This window comes from Castor canadensis, chromosome 17 (assembly GCF_047511655.1).
Source record: "Castor canadensis chromosome 17, mCasCan1.hap1v2, whole genome shotgun sequence".
Classification (NCBI taxonomy): Eukaryota; Metazoa; Chordata; class Mammalia; order Rodentia; family Castoridae; genus Castor; species Castor canadensis.
Window position 1 is genome coordinate 62,409,803 of NC_133402.1, and position 15,127 is coordinate 62,424,929.

The 15,127-nt window shown below is 41.0% G+C and overlaps 1 protein-coding gene across 3 annotated transcripts in view; it reads right to left on the bottom strand.

Annotated features, from left to right (window-relative positions):
* Positions 1–15,127, bottom strand: part of Atr (ATR checkpoint kinase) — a 101,483-nt gene that overhangs the window by 36,382 nt on the left and 49,974 nt on the right. For all 3 annotated transcript variants that reach the window (XM_074059639.1, XM_074059640.1, XM_020184709.2), the window contains 7 exons: positions 14,605–14,783; positions 9,766–9,930; positions 8,766–8,857; positions 3,179–3,270; positions 2,815–2,992; positions 1,555–1,734; positions 758–917 (listed from right to left, as the gene is read on the bottom strand). In XM_074059639.1, coding sequence (XP_073915740.1) covers positions 758–917; positions 1,555–1,734; positions 2,815–2,992; positions 3,179–3,270; positions 8,766–8,857; positions 9,766–9,930; positions 14,605–14,783 — 1,046 coding nt within the window. The remainder of the gene's footprint in view (positions 1–757; positions 918–1,554; positions 1,735–2,814; positions 2,993–3,178; positions 3,271–8,765; positions 8,858–9,765; positions 9,931–14,604; positions 14,784–15,127) is intronic.

A 15,127-nucleotide genomic window follows, 5' to 3' on the forward strand; every position in this document is an offset into this window, starting at 1 on the left:
AAAAAATTAGCTAGCATTTGTTGCCCTCAACGCAGAGAAACTAAAGCAGATACCTTAAAAGCAACTGAGGCCAATAGGAAAAGGGGACCAGGTACTAGAGAAAAGGTGAGATCAAGAAGAATTAACCTAGAAGGTAACACACATGCACAGGAAATCAATGCGAGTCAACACCCTGTATAGCTATCCTTATCTCAACCAGCAGAAACCCTTGTTCCTTCCTATTATTGCTTCTACTCTCTCTACAACAAAGTTAGAAATAAGGGCAAAATAGTTTCTGCCCGGTATCGAGGGGGTGGGGGGGAGAAGGAGGGGACGGAGTGGGTGGTAAGGGAGGGGGTGAGGGCAGGGGGGAGAAATGACCCAAGCCTTGTATGCACATATGTATAATAAAACAATAAAAAAACAAAACAAAACAAAACAAAACAAAAAAAACAAAGCAATGTGTTTCAGTGAGCATTCTGGGAAGATCACAGACTGCAGTAATATACACTAAGAGTTGTGAGGCCCTAAAGAAAGCTGTTAACATTGTGAAAGGCTGCAAATCATAAATGCAAGAGTTAGAACACTGGAAAGAAGAAGGTTTTGTAAAGTTGAGGAGCTAAATCTTTATTTAGCCTGGATGTAGAAAGCAACAGAAGGAGCAGTTTCTCCCAGACTGTGGTAGATAACCATGGACGAGGGGCTCTTAGTTGGCCTCTGCAGGAAGTACGTGATTCCCAGCAGAACATGTATCTGATGGCAGTCCCTTGGTCATTACCTTGGACCAGAGCCACTTTGCCCGTTCCACACACAGCTCGGCAAGTTGCGACTCTCCCGCATTAAGGAGAGCGTTGTAGGCTGTCTGGTGGTGACCAGCCTTTCGAGCCACTCTGGCACTCTGTAGCCAACATTCTCCAACCATTTCATTGTAATCGGGTCTAAAGGAAGATGGCAAAATATTAGAGAAAAAGAGCATTTGGAAGTGTACCCAATCAATAACCTAACTGAGGCCTCTCTTCCCAAAACAAAAGCTTCTCGACTTACTATTTCAAAGGGGTCAATGACTAATTTTGTTAAAAAAACAGACTGTAATTTTCTTATGGTGAGGCTTCATTTTTATTTCTTACAAGTTTATGACTGTTTTATTCTTTCTTTTTTTTGTGGTGCTGGGGATCAAACCCAGAGCCTAACATATGCTAGACAAGTGTTCTACCACTGAGCTACATCCCCAGCCCAAGACTTTACTCTTGACTTACATTACTACCTCCCCAAGATAAGCTTTTTTCCCTACAGTACTAGGCTTTGAACTCAGGGCTTTGTCTTTGCCAGGCAGGTGCTCTACATCTAAAGCCATCCCTCCAGCAAGATGCTTTTTTACATTTAAAATAAAAGATGCATGGTATATAAAATTTATTCTTATGTTCTAGGTTTGTCTCAACTATACAGTATATTGTTAAGGACTGAAAACAGAAAAATGCAGATTCAATAGAAAATAAAAATACACCCCAATACTTTCAAAGCATAATACTAAATCCAAGATAATTGCCATTAAATAAAAAAAGTAGTGTGAAAAACCTTTTGTTGAGGCTTAACAAAGCCCTCCGGAGGGCCAGGATGGGCTCCTTGGCTCTATAGGAGTTCTGGGTCATTTCTAGCCGCGCTCCCCAGTTTAGAGAGTCTTCTTGACAAGTGTTGCCTGGAGACTGGTGAAAAAGTGGCTTAATGCTATGCTCCAACTCACACAACATGTGCAATCTGAAGAAGAACACAACCTATGTTAAAATGGTGGTCATATTCAGTCTTAATTAATCTCATGCATAAAGCATGCATTTTAATTAGCTATGAAGAATGGAAAATGTGGTGGTTTTCTTTGAGAGAACTTTGATGTGTAGTCTTGCTTATAAACAGCTTATATCTTTGATTTCAAATTGAGTGTAAATACCAATTTATGCTAGTTGAAAATAATTAGTGCTTTGTTGTGATTCCCAAATTCTTTGAGTTAAATTGAAGAAGGGTATATAAAACTAAATTCAAATGTAAAAATATCAAACTTTACTACCTACTTGAAAAGACAATATGAATTCAGTATACATTGACATGAAATATTTGCATTTTACTGGTGCTGCTCTAAGGACCGTGAAATGAATGTAGTTTAATTTTCTAACAGTCACACTAACTCTTCTCGCCTTGTATGATGTTTAGTATCCAGGACTCAGTTTTCACGGCGTAAGGATACAAGTGAGTAGCTACAGAATGGAATTAAACTCAGTCGTTTAATTTCTGGTTTCATTAAGATGTTACTGAAGGGCTGGCACAAAATATAGTGGAGTATTTAACTTAAAAAGTTGTATAATTATATTTTAAGTTTATCACAGTTCAATTACAGAACTTATTTTATCATTATCCACAGGTGAGCGAATTAACTAGGTGAACTAACTAAAATGTTTTCTATGATTTTCTTTACCACTAAAAGTGAATGCCTATATCAGGAAAATCAAATGTGCTCGTGGATTTGGAGGGAAAGAGAGCCAGTGACTGCCACGCAGCAGTGTGGCAGACACCGCAGATGTATAGATTATTAAGGCTAGTGACATAGAAAGTAAACTATGACATTACAAGAGCACAAATATCTTTTTCTGTATTTGTTAGTGTCATCATTGCCTTTCCAATTTAAAGGATGTATATTACAATATGTTTTAAAAACTACAAGGTGATCTTGAGGTAAAAAGAATAAGTAAAGGTAAACATATACCAAACATCAGAATTATTTACACATGAAAATTCCAATGCTGTCAGGTGACACTTATAGAGTAGGAGCATCAAAATGGGCCATACCTCACAATGTACTCATATCCTCGCTGGTAGGAGCCCCTTTCAAAGCTTGCAGCAGAAAGAGGCACAATTTGCTCTGCTCTCACTAGTTTCAGTGTGTCATAGAAAGCTGTGATGTCACTTTTTTTGGCGCATAACAATAACTGTCCTAGTCTGACACTCCACGTCGTAGACTTCCCATCTGAAAAACAAACCAAGAGGCAAAAGATGGCATCGTAGATGGGTCCAGCAACTTGCCTACCTCCACTAGAGAAAACCTGGTCAGTGGAAGTATGGAACAGGTTTCAGAAAGCTTTGCCGAACTCCTTCCATCTAAACACCTCGGGCAGTGAGCACTGCTCACGTTGAGAAGGGACTGTCCCCGCACCTGCTGCCAGATACTTGTCCACCAAATCCCACTGTGACAGTTTCCAGGCGGCTTCCACTCGGTATGTGTTCAACTCGTCCGTCCACTCAGACCTGTTAAAAGAACCACTTTCAGTAAGATGGTGTTTAGAAGGTAGTTGGAGGTTTAGAGATTCTGAATATTGTATTTACTTTTCTTACTCTACCTATTTGTGTTATATTGTATTTTATAATTATACCTAAAACAATTATCTCTATCTAGAAAAAACCAGAAAATTTTCATCTTTCCATTTCATAAAAATATTTTCCCATTAATTCTTCTTCTTTTTTTATTTTTTTGGTTCTTTGAGACAGGGTCTCGCTACATATCCCATTAATTATTTCTGATGGAGTCATTTTGAAATGACATTCCTTGATAAATTAACTTGTGCTGCATGTTAAAAGAGAGTTAATTCCTCAGTAACACAGCCATTTGTAAAATTATCTGCACACTTATCTTAAAGAACATGGAAAAGACAGAACCAACTGAAATACATGAATTCAGAGATAAGAAACTGATAATTTAGGAATCTGGTGTGAGTTAGGGGCAGTATAGGATAGTCAACACCAAGGGGATAACAAAGTTACAAGTGATGTGTCAATGGCATAACAAAATATAAAATATAGAATATTAGCTGCTTACAATATATACTTATTTATAAACTATTCTCAGTTACTTTAAATTGTGGGTTTGCGAAACCAGTGTGATATAGGGTTTTTTTTTTTCCCCCTCCCTTCCAGGCTGGCCATGAACTCTCAGGTAGATGTGATCCTCTTGCTGCAGTCTCCTGAGTAGCTGGGACTACAAGCTGGACTATGCCCAGCTATTCAGTTATTTTTTTCTAAGGAGTCTACTCAGATGACATGAGGGTGAACAGTGATATTTTGAATCATGACTGCACAGAAGCGACTAGACTTTTCTCATGTCTCTCTCTGTTTTTTTAACCAATAACATCATTTGAATGCCTGCTATATGCTAGATCCTGAGGTAGAAACATTTTTTTTCTTTAATTATTGAATAACATTGCATATAGCAAATATAAATCCACATTATTAAAAACAACAACAACAAAAAGACTCAGAGAGGCTGGGATCAGTATCTTTAAAAGTCTTCTTTGTGAGGGCTTGGGTGAGGCTAGAGTGCCTGCCTAGCAAGCATGAAACCTTGAGTTCAAACCCCAGTGCAGTTTAAAAAAGTCTCCTTTGGCTCTCTGTAGTAAAAACACAAAGAAAACATGAAAAACAACCTAATAAATTTTTGTTTTCAGACAAGTCTAAAAATATCAAATATAATTTCTAAATATGAACACCATCAAAATTGATTTAGAACAACACTGAAAGAAATACAACAGAAATGTAAATTCCAAAAGTCTAACTTTGAAGCTTCCCATCAGACACCAAAATATAAAAATTCCAGGATGAGTACTGTTGCAGCATTTGCTATCCAGAGGGGATGTGTCATTCCAAGCAATAAGGATCGGTAAGAGAACTTAATCATGTAACAAGTACAATAAAAAGAATTATGCAAACCAGGTGTTGGTGGTTTATGCCTGTAGTCCTAGCTTCTTGGGAGGCTAAGATTGGGAGGATTGTAGTTTGAGGCCAGGCCAGGCAGATAAGTTCGTGAGATTCCCCTCTTAACTCATAGCTGGGTACAGTGGCACATACCTGTCATTCCAATCTATGTGGGAGGGTGAGATGGGGAAGATCGTGGTTGCAGACCCATGACATCCCATTTCAGTAAAAAAAGTTGGGCATGGTGAAACACACCTGTCATCACAACTACCTTGGGAAATGTAAAATAGGAGGATTGAGGTCCAGGCTGGCCTAGGTAAAAAGCAAGACCCTATTTCCAAAATGACCAGAGCAAAAGGGCTGGAGGTATGGCTCAAGCAATAGAATACCCGCCTAGCAAGCCTGAAGCCTTGCCAAAAGAGAAAAGGAATTATGTGAAGTTGGGGGTGTGGATGGCTAGAACACTTGCCTAGCATATGCAAGGCCAGATTTAATCTCCAGTAGTGAAAAACAAACATTATTTATTGGTCAAGCACAATTAATATTTCCTGGGAAATGCTTGTTAAATGCAAATACATTCTCCCCAAGGAAAACATGTTCCGTCAATAGCCATTTTGCTTTGCCATGACGCAGTATCCTTTGATTGAATACTGACCAGTGCCTTTTCACAGCCCAAAGACTGGGATGTAACCCAGACCTAAAGACAAAAGAGGGGTGTCTAATTATGCGGTATGTGTTATAAGTAAACTAGACACCCCAAGTGGAGTTATGACAAACTTCCCCAAATTCCGGCAATCCCTGTGTTTATGAGGTCTCTCAACTTGTTTGCAAAAACACATCTAAAACATAAACATCTTTCCCTTACTTCTTCAAAGCTGCTTTCATTCACTCATGAACTCCACCGTGGTGATATCATCTGACCAACAGTGAACTTCTCTGCTCTCAGGCATTGCAGGATGGTAGTCCTGATGAATCTCAGAACTTACAGAAACTACTTTGAAGAGGCTGGCTTCAAAGTGGTCTAACTGGAAACAGTGGTCTGACTGTGCAAGAGAAGGATGCTTTTCCCATACGCAGGTTCACGTGGAGGCAGCCTCTGAGGGAACACCCTTAAGTCCTTCATGGCAGGTTAAATGTCGTCTTCCTCTCTTTCAGAAATAAGAAACCATCCTGCCATACCTCAGGACTCACCCCTGGAAGAAATTCTACTTCCAAGTTCCTAAATAAAACGTCTTGCTTTTTTCTGCAGCACTCCCCACTGTATGCTGGGAGACGGGATGTCCTGACCTGCCAATGAGTCCTTACTAAGCCCAGCGTCCTGCAATTGCATCTGCTCTGTAGACGCTTGGGGAAATGGTTAGAAATCCCATATGCATCCAAGCATTGTGGCTTTACGCATAAACTAGTTTCTACTCTAGTTGTTCTTCCAGCTCTTAGTCCTTCACCACCTCCTGTGGTTTGGCCAGAGCTGTATACCTGTTATCCTACTGCGCCAAAGATTCTAAAATTTGCTTCCTTCTCTGGAGCATTTGCAGGAGGGCTCATATAGGGTAACTCTTACAAGTACTTATCTGTCAAACAAGTTAGTTCTCTTCAAGTGTCTGCTCTTGTTGGCTTTTTGTATCTTTAAAACTTTTTGACTCTTGTGTGTTGAGGTACACTTCTACAGAGGTACAACTTGTAACAAAGCAGCCTAAGGACTGTTTTGAGATATCTTCTATAGGACAGCCAGGCAGAACTAAACTTAAGAATGGATCTCAGGTAAGCCCAGCCTAAGCACTACTCCTAAACTACTCAATTGTTCAAATGTGGCCAAGAAGGGTCATTGGCTTCAATTCTCACCTGTCTGCCACTTCTCCCCAATGCACAGGATCAAATCAGATCAAGCAGGAAATCTCATCCTGATGATGAGGGACAATTAAAATTCAGAGACGGTTTAGAGAGTAGTTTGGAGACAAGGGGCACACTGTCAAAATCCAAATGGAGCCAAGCTAGCCATGGTGCACCTGCCTACAATCCCACACTTGGGAGGCTGAAACAGGAGAATTATGAGTTTGAGGTCAGCCTGGGCTACACAGTGAGACCCTGTTTCAAAACAAAGTACAAAAATGGAGTCACTTGTGTCAACCCTTCCAAAAGTAGTTGAAGTGTAGACATTATGGAGACAGACACTAAAACAGTTCCAGGCCCTTCTGGTGAACCGGTATCTTCTAGCTTTGATTCCCTTGTATATTCTTTATAATGGTTTAAAATGGGCTCCTGTCACTTGTATATTTCAGATATTACAACTTATCTCCTTCTGTCCTAATTAATCCTCAGCCAGGAAAACTACAAAGGTAGACTGGAGACACCCTAATTCCCTCAAGAGTGAACACAACAGGTACTTAAAGCTGCTTTTGCTAAAAAGCCGTGACTTCACATGGGCTTGCAAATGCTCTGCCTCTATTTTGCATCTGCCTCCTTTGCTCTAAGCCATTGTGCTCTTGGGTCACCCTGGGTTCCTGAAACCATAGGACTAATGGATAATCTTGAGACAAGAGGCTACAGAACACCTTTTTACCCTGGGATATGATGGCTGCTTCATTTCCTAACAACTATGGTCCTGCTGGTCCAGCAATGAAAAGACCACATTCTCAGCAGCCATCTCTGCCTGAGCCTAATCAATCAAGTTCCCTGAGTCCTGACGCAGAGGACTCTGGTCCCTAAGCACTCCCACTGCCCCTGGTCATTAGGAAGTAGTCCATATTCCTGAACGAATTCAGGGTCTGAAGCTCTTGAAGGGGAATGTCACTGCAGGCACACAGGTAGGCACGAGCACGAATGAAGAAATGCCCGGAGTAACAAAATTCCATTCTAAAATCCCCAGACTTAACACTTGAATCAACAATTAACATAATGGTGCAATCCTGGGCCGTAAAGATAATGTCTTTGTATCCTTATGGAACCCACTCCCTACATCAAGGCTAACACAGGAAGGCAGATCAAATGAAGGTGCATGCCTCCCACACCAAGGCAGCCTCTGCTCAGTGGTCAAGTCATCTGGGCGGGTCCACAAAGGGAGGACCCTAAGTTTCATGCTATTCATCGATCCCCTCCTACTGGATAAAACTTCAAAACCTGCCAGCTTCCATGCCCCTCTCACCTGACATATGGTCCCTGCTTAGGCCACTGATGCTCACTCACACCTTGAGTTTTATCTTTGCTTGCCTGTTAAATCACTCTTTACTAACAAACAAACCCAGTGGTCTGTGTGTTCTCTGATTCACTAAGATCCCATTCCCTGTTGACCAATCTCACTGCCCAGAATAGTCATTTGGGGATCTAGAATATATTAAACAACAAAGTTTTTGCTATTACAGAAAGCAGGTTGAAGAGGAGGAAAAACTTGAGGAACTATCTAGACTTAATTTTTGCCATGAATAAAGCACTGTTTTTTTACATAATTAACCCACACAATTAAATAGCGGTTTCCATAACTCAGTCACAAAGTCCCCTCCTGAGCCTCCAGCACAGAAAGCAACTAGTGCTGATACCAAGGCAGAGCTCTGAAGCCAGGAAGTGCCCACGTAAGTCACACCAGTGGCAGATGGACTCTGGAAGTTTCCTATCTCTAAGAAAAATCTAATTCAAGGATGACTGCAGAATAAGTGATTAAGTGGCAGAGTGACTTATGAAAACAGAAAAAAAAATTAGGTGCTTATTTCCAACAGCATGAAAGCATATAAGACATTATTATTATTATTATTATTATTTTTGCAGTACTGGGGTTTGAACTCAGAGCCTTCACCTTGAGTCACTCCACCAGCCCTATTTTTGTGAAGGGCTTTTTGAGATATGGTCTCTCGAACTATTTGCACAGGCTAGCTTTGAACCTCAATCATCCTGATCTCTGCCTCCTGAGTAGCTAGGACTATAGGTGTGAGCCACCGGTGCCCAGCCTATGAGGCATTTCACTACTTTACTTTAGTAAACACTAAGCTGTCCAATTCACAAATCAAAGATTTCCCATTCAATCAGAATAGAGAAAGAACAATCATTCTTTTATAAAATATTACCTGTTGGCATGCACTCCATTCACCTGAGTGATTACAGTAGAGAGCTGACCAAGACCTAACATGGACTTCACTACACCATGGTAATGGATGATCTAGAAATTTAAACACATTCAAGATAGAATTATCATTCCAAATATATTTTGGGAACCAAGAACAGTTTAACTAATATTTATTAACGACACATTTGCCTTATCAGTTAAAAACTGACTCACTCAGCTACATGGCAATACCTCCTACCAAGCCCAAAAATACTGAAAGTTACAGAGAACAATGTAGACAACCTAAAAAAAATGCTTACACTGAATTTATTATATTTTTCCAGATTTGTCCTAATTTTTGGTTCAGATCAAATATTAAAGAATATAAAAGTATCCATTTACTATTTTGCTTAAAGATACTTTGTTGTATTTCTCATGTAAGAATCAAACTTAAAGGTTATAATGCTATTCATACAGATTTTGATCTTCAGTAACTACACAGTTAAGGAGGATTACAGAATATTCTTGAAAACTGAAAGCAAGACTGTGAAAAATGAAGACATGACATAGTGAGCCTCTGAGGAAATAACCATGTCAAATCTGCTCTAAGGCAAAGCCTCAAGGTGAGAGGGAATCTAAGGCTAGGCTATAAGTTGATGATCCGAGCCCCTACCCAGCCCAGTAAACAATTGCCCCCTTTGGCTCAGTGATTTTAATGGACTATCTCAGAGACTGGCAGGTGGGTGTGAGTGTGCACGGCTTCTATACTTTTTCTTTTGGTATCAGGGATTGTAGCCAGGGCCTCACACATGCTAGGCAAGTACTATCCAGCCCTGACACCTTATTCTTTTAATAGCAAACTAAAACTACCCAAATTTTAGTTATTAAATGCATATTTAAAATAAGCATACTCCAGGATCTCTCACTGATCTGGGGATTTCTAAGGGCCTGGGGATGGGAATTTTAAGATTGTCCAGCACCATCAGTAAGTCAGTCAAGGCACCCTGTGACTCCTGCATCACCTGGTCCGGCTCGAGCTGAATGGCCCTGTCATAGCAGGCGGTAGCGTCACGCAGCAGGCCGATGCTCTCGTGCTCCAGGATCTGCTCCTTCAGAGATGGCTCTGCCTTCCGGATGGCGCTGACACCGGCCACTCCATCTGGCTCATGCATAGCAGCATACAATTTCTTTTCCAACCATTAAAAATAATCAAATGAGGGAAAAAACACAACAGGAAATAAAACTAAACCATGCAAGAAATCTTTCCTCAATAATATTTGTTTCATCGCTAATTCACAATAAAATTACAAATGACTTCCCAATTTCTGTTAGCTCAGCGCTATAGTTCCATCGAAATTCAAAACTGCATCAGGGCTAATTTTTCACAGAGAAGCGAGGGCTTTAAAGAGCCTTAAGGTACTGAAACTGTCTTTGAATCAAATGTTTAACAATTTCAAACAAACATTTAATATACCGGTGCCAAAATGCCTTCACAAATTAAAAACATCAGTAATCTGAGTTTGGGCACAGTGGATGATGTGTGTAACCCCAGCTAGGTGGAAGGCAAAAATCAGGAAGGTCATAGTTCGAGACCAGCCTAGACAAAAAGTTAGTGAGACCCTCTCCCTCAACAAACAAGCTGAACATGGTGGTTCATGGTTGTAATTTCAGCTATATATGAGGAATAGTTAGGAGGACTGCTGTCCAAGGCTGGGCTGGACAAAAATATAAGACCCTTCCTGAAAAATAAACTAATGCAAAATAGGCTGGCAATATGGCTCAAGAGGTAGAGCGTCTGCCTAGCAACTGTGAGGCCCTGAGTTCAAACCCCAGTACTGAAAAAAAAAGAAAAACCACCTAAAAAATATCAGTAAGTTAGGCTAAAAGGGGAATATTCAGACTAAAGACAGATATCTGGGAAGTAGTTTAAACACAAAGATCTAGGAAATGAACAGAGAAGGATGGAGATAGAATTTCTACACTGAGACAAGGAAGCACTAGCAAAGAGCCTGGAAGGACAACCCAGAGCTACTAGAAAACCTGGGGAACAAAACCTCCACCAGGCAGGGAGAAAGGCAAAAGCCTTAATGAGAAGGAATGGTGGACTGACACTGCCATGTTGAGGAAAAGTAGAAAGCGTCCTTTGCATGTGGCAACCTGGAGGCCACTGATTTTTTTTTTTTTTTTAGCAAGAATAGCACCAAGAAGAAAGAGAAAGTGAAGTTAAACAAAGCAAGCAGTAAATGGGAAACAAGGTATCATAGGGAGTACAGAGATTCTTTCTAGAACTGGCTAAGAGAATAAGCGAGATGGAACATAGCTCAAGAGAAGGTAAAATCAAAGGAATTATTTTAAACATAAAGATAGGAGATTTTAATGATACTAGAGAGGAAAGGAATATTTGGAGGAATGAAATCATTGAAATTAAGAACATAGTTGAAGGACTGAGTTTTGACTGGAAGGGTTTCCTTCCTTAGACATAACAGAAGCGAGACAGGACACATGCAACTTTCGTAAACATTTGCCCCTGATTTCCTGATGAAGGATGAAGCAAGATCTTCAGTTGAGGCTGAGGCAGAAGCAGGTGAAGAGAAGGCATCAAGCTGTCTCCTTGCTTAGCAGAGAGACACAGAAGGAATGAAGTCCTGCAGTGTAAGTGACATCTTGAGAGCATGATGTCACTTAAAAGTGGAACAAGCCCACTGTGTCACATCCCCCAGCATTGTCAGCAGCTTCCATCAGACACTGAGGGTCAGACAGGTGAGTTAGCACAGGGTTGGAGGTTCTCAACGTGAGCACAGAACAAGGAGAGAGAAACAAGGGCGATGGATAACCTTATAACACACAGGTAGACAAGGAGGAACCCAGAGACGGCAAGGGGCTAAAATCCATCGTAAGACTACAAGCTATGAATTTTCCAGAGTTTTTTGTTATTGTTATTTGTTTGTTTTGAGTCAGGGGCTCAGTAAGTAGCCTAGGCTGGCCTTAAACTTGTCATGTAGCTCAGGCTGGCCTGGAACTTGTGATCCTCTTGCCTCAGCCTCCTGAGTGCTGAGATTACAGGTGTGCACACCAGCACATCATATTTGTGTTTTTTTCTTCCCACAGTGTTGGAGATCTATCTTGGGGTGTTGCAAACACTGGGCAAACACTCTACTATTGAGCTATACCCCAATCTTATTTTCCAGGTGGCAATCTGTCCTAGCCCCACCTTCCTTTACTTTCTTTTCTTCCCTAGAGTCACAGTATTCTCCCACCTGACATCTCATAACCAGTACATTCTCAACTCATTCACCCCCAAAATCAGGCTCTCACCTCTCAAAGGAAGAAGAGTAATGTACAGAATGACAGCCCTTTCAAATTCTAACTCCATGATTCATAGGCATTCAGCTAAAATACCACTGAGACCAGAAAACCTCCCTAGTTCACATGCTCTAAGAAGTTTGGACAACTGAGAAAGCCCCTACAATTTGTGATCTTTCCTATGCCACTCCAAAACCGACCCTTCGCTGTTTGGTAGACCACACTCTGTACCAACTACATGCAGACGCTCCGCTGACTCATTATCCAAGGTACCGCCTCCAAGAAGCTACCCGGACCCTTGGCTTGCCCACTCCCATCTCCCACCCACTCCACAGAGTGTGAGATAAGAATCCTCCTCAGGGATACGGGAAAAAGGAACCCTAACATTTTGCTGGTAGGAATGTAAGCTAGTACAACCACTTTGGAAAACAATATGAAGGCTTCTTAAAAAACTAAACAGATCTGCCATATGATCCAGCAATCCCACTCCTAGGGATATACCCAAAGGAATGCAACACAGGTTACTCCAGAGGCACCAGCACACCCATGTTTATTGCAGCACTATTCACAGTAGCCAAGTTATGGAAACAGCCAAAGTGCCCCCACCACTGACGAATGGATTAAGAAAATGTGGTGTTAAAAATCGTATGTTCTCCCTCATATGCGGACATTAGATCAAGGGCAAACACAACAAGGTGACTGGACTTTGATCACAAGATAAAAGCGAGAGCACACAAGGGAGGGGTGAGGATAGGTAAGACACCTGAAAAACTAGATAGCATTTGTTGCCCTCAACGCGGAGAAACTAAAGCAGATACCTTAAAAGCAACTGAGGCCGAAGGAGAAGGGGACCAGGAACTAGAGAAAAGGTAAGATCAAAAAGAATTAACCTAGAAGGTAACACCCACGCACAGGAAATCAATGCGAGTCAATGCCCTGTATAGCTATCCTTATCTCAACCAGCAAAAACCCTTGTTCCTTCCTATTATTGCTTATACTCTCTCTACAACAAAATTAGAGATAAGGGCAAAATAGTTTCTGCCGGGTATCCAGGGGGTGGGGGGGAGAGGGAGGGGGCGGAGTGGGTGGTAAGGGAGGGGGTGGGGGAAGGGGGGAGAAATGACCCAAGCATTGTATGCACATATGAACAAAAAAAAAGAAAATGTGGTGTTTATACACAATGGAATTTTATGCAGCCACAAAGAATGAAATCTTGTCATTCGCAAGTAAATGGATGGTACTGGAGAACATCATTAAGCGGAGTTACCAAGCAGAGTTACCATATGCGGACTTCACACCTAAACAAACACGGTAACACTATTGGACGTGGGTCACACACTGTGGGGAGAATGCGCACAGGAGAAAAAGGGAAAGGAGAGGAAATCTGAAACTTGAATGTGGTTGACGTGCTCACTGCAGAGTAAACATAGCAATCTTAAACTGGTAGAGGCCACTATGGAAAGTAGTGAAGAGATCTGGTAGAGATGAACTACTGTTGTTGGAGACCAGGCATGAACCCTGGACTGGGATATAATGGAGCTTGCACAGCCTCTCCATATAGGAGTTTGCACAGCCTTTCCATGGTAGAAGTTTGCACAGCCTCTTCTACCATAATTTCCCCAGTACCTGGTGTCTTGACCTTTGTTCTCACATCTCCTTGAAGAATACAACCTGCTGTGTCTGCATGCCAGCCCCCTTATGCAAAACTAGATAAAGTACCAGAACTGTTAGGAAACACCCTGATGTCAGATTAATCAATACCTTAGATAAGGTGTCCTGGGAGCCTTGATGATTCCAGAACTAATGTGTTGTAATTAAGCTTCATAAGTCTTAGGAAAATTAGCCCACCAAACCTCAATCCTTTCACCTTGCATCAAGAATTGTTAAAGCTTGATTTTTACCTGAGTCTTTTTCTTGTACTGACCTAATAAAATAAATACTCTGGCTTAGGTAGGCGTTCATGTTTCCCATCAGGAACATGCAGTCCTCCCAATTCCAGTGTTCTGTTTTATGTTTTATGTCTGTATGTTTGTGTGTGTCTTATTTCTCATTCCCTGCTGCTCTTAGTCAGGTTCATGCAGCATACCCATGCAGGTCACGGGCAAATGTGGATTGCAATACACAAATGCATGGAAGCAATGCTAGGAATCTCTCTGTATAGCTATCTTTATCTCAAACTAGCAAAACCACTATGTCTTTCTTATTATCTCCTATATTTTCTCTTCAACAAAATTGGAGAAGAGGGAGGAACAGGTTCTGCCTGGAAGTAGGGGGAGAATAGGGAATGGGTGAGGGTGAGGGGGCACAAACAATGTATACACATACGAGTAAATGTAAAAATGATAAAATAAAAGGAATAAAAAAAAAGAATCCTCCTCAGGGTAAATCTGCACCACTGTACTTAAGATATTATACCAAATTGTTTACTCCTCCCCCATGTGTAAGCACCTAAAGTGCTAGAAATATCCAGTGTCTAACCCAGCTTCTAGAACGCCCAATAAAATGAAAAGTAGCGCCACAAAAGATTGTCAAATCGATATTCATTACTAAATTCAAACCTGTAAAAATCCAAGATGCTCTTGAATATTTTGCTTCTTCTCTGTAATAAATGACTCAAAGTGCATTACAGCTCGTGTGTATGCTTTGGAGCGAAAGGAAGCTACTGCCAGGGTATCCTGAGGTATGAGGTCAAGGAACCGAGTTACACTCTGATAGTCTTCTAAACCTGCACTTGACACTGGGTTATAAAAAAAAAAAAAGAGTAATCAGACTTAAAAGATGAAATATTAAAAGATTTAGTGTAAATATTTAACTTCCATTTATTTCACCAAATAAATTAACCTAAATGCATGAGGCTAACTTAAGTAGGATGTTAACTCAGAGGGTCAGACTACGAGTCCACCATTAGTCCTTGACTGACTTTGGACCGTTGATTAACTTACTAAGCCTCTGTTTCTCATCTATAAAAGGGAAATGTAGCTGGGCACCAGTGGCTCACACCTGTAATCCTTGCTACTCAGGAGGCAGAGATCACGAGGATAGAGTTTAGAGGCCAGCCCAGGCAAATAGTTCACGAGACCC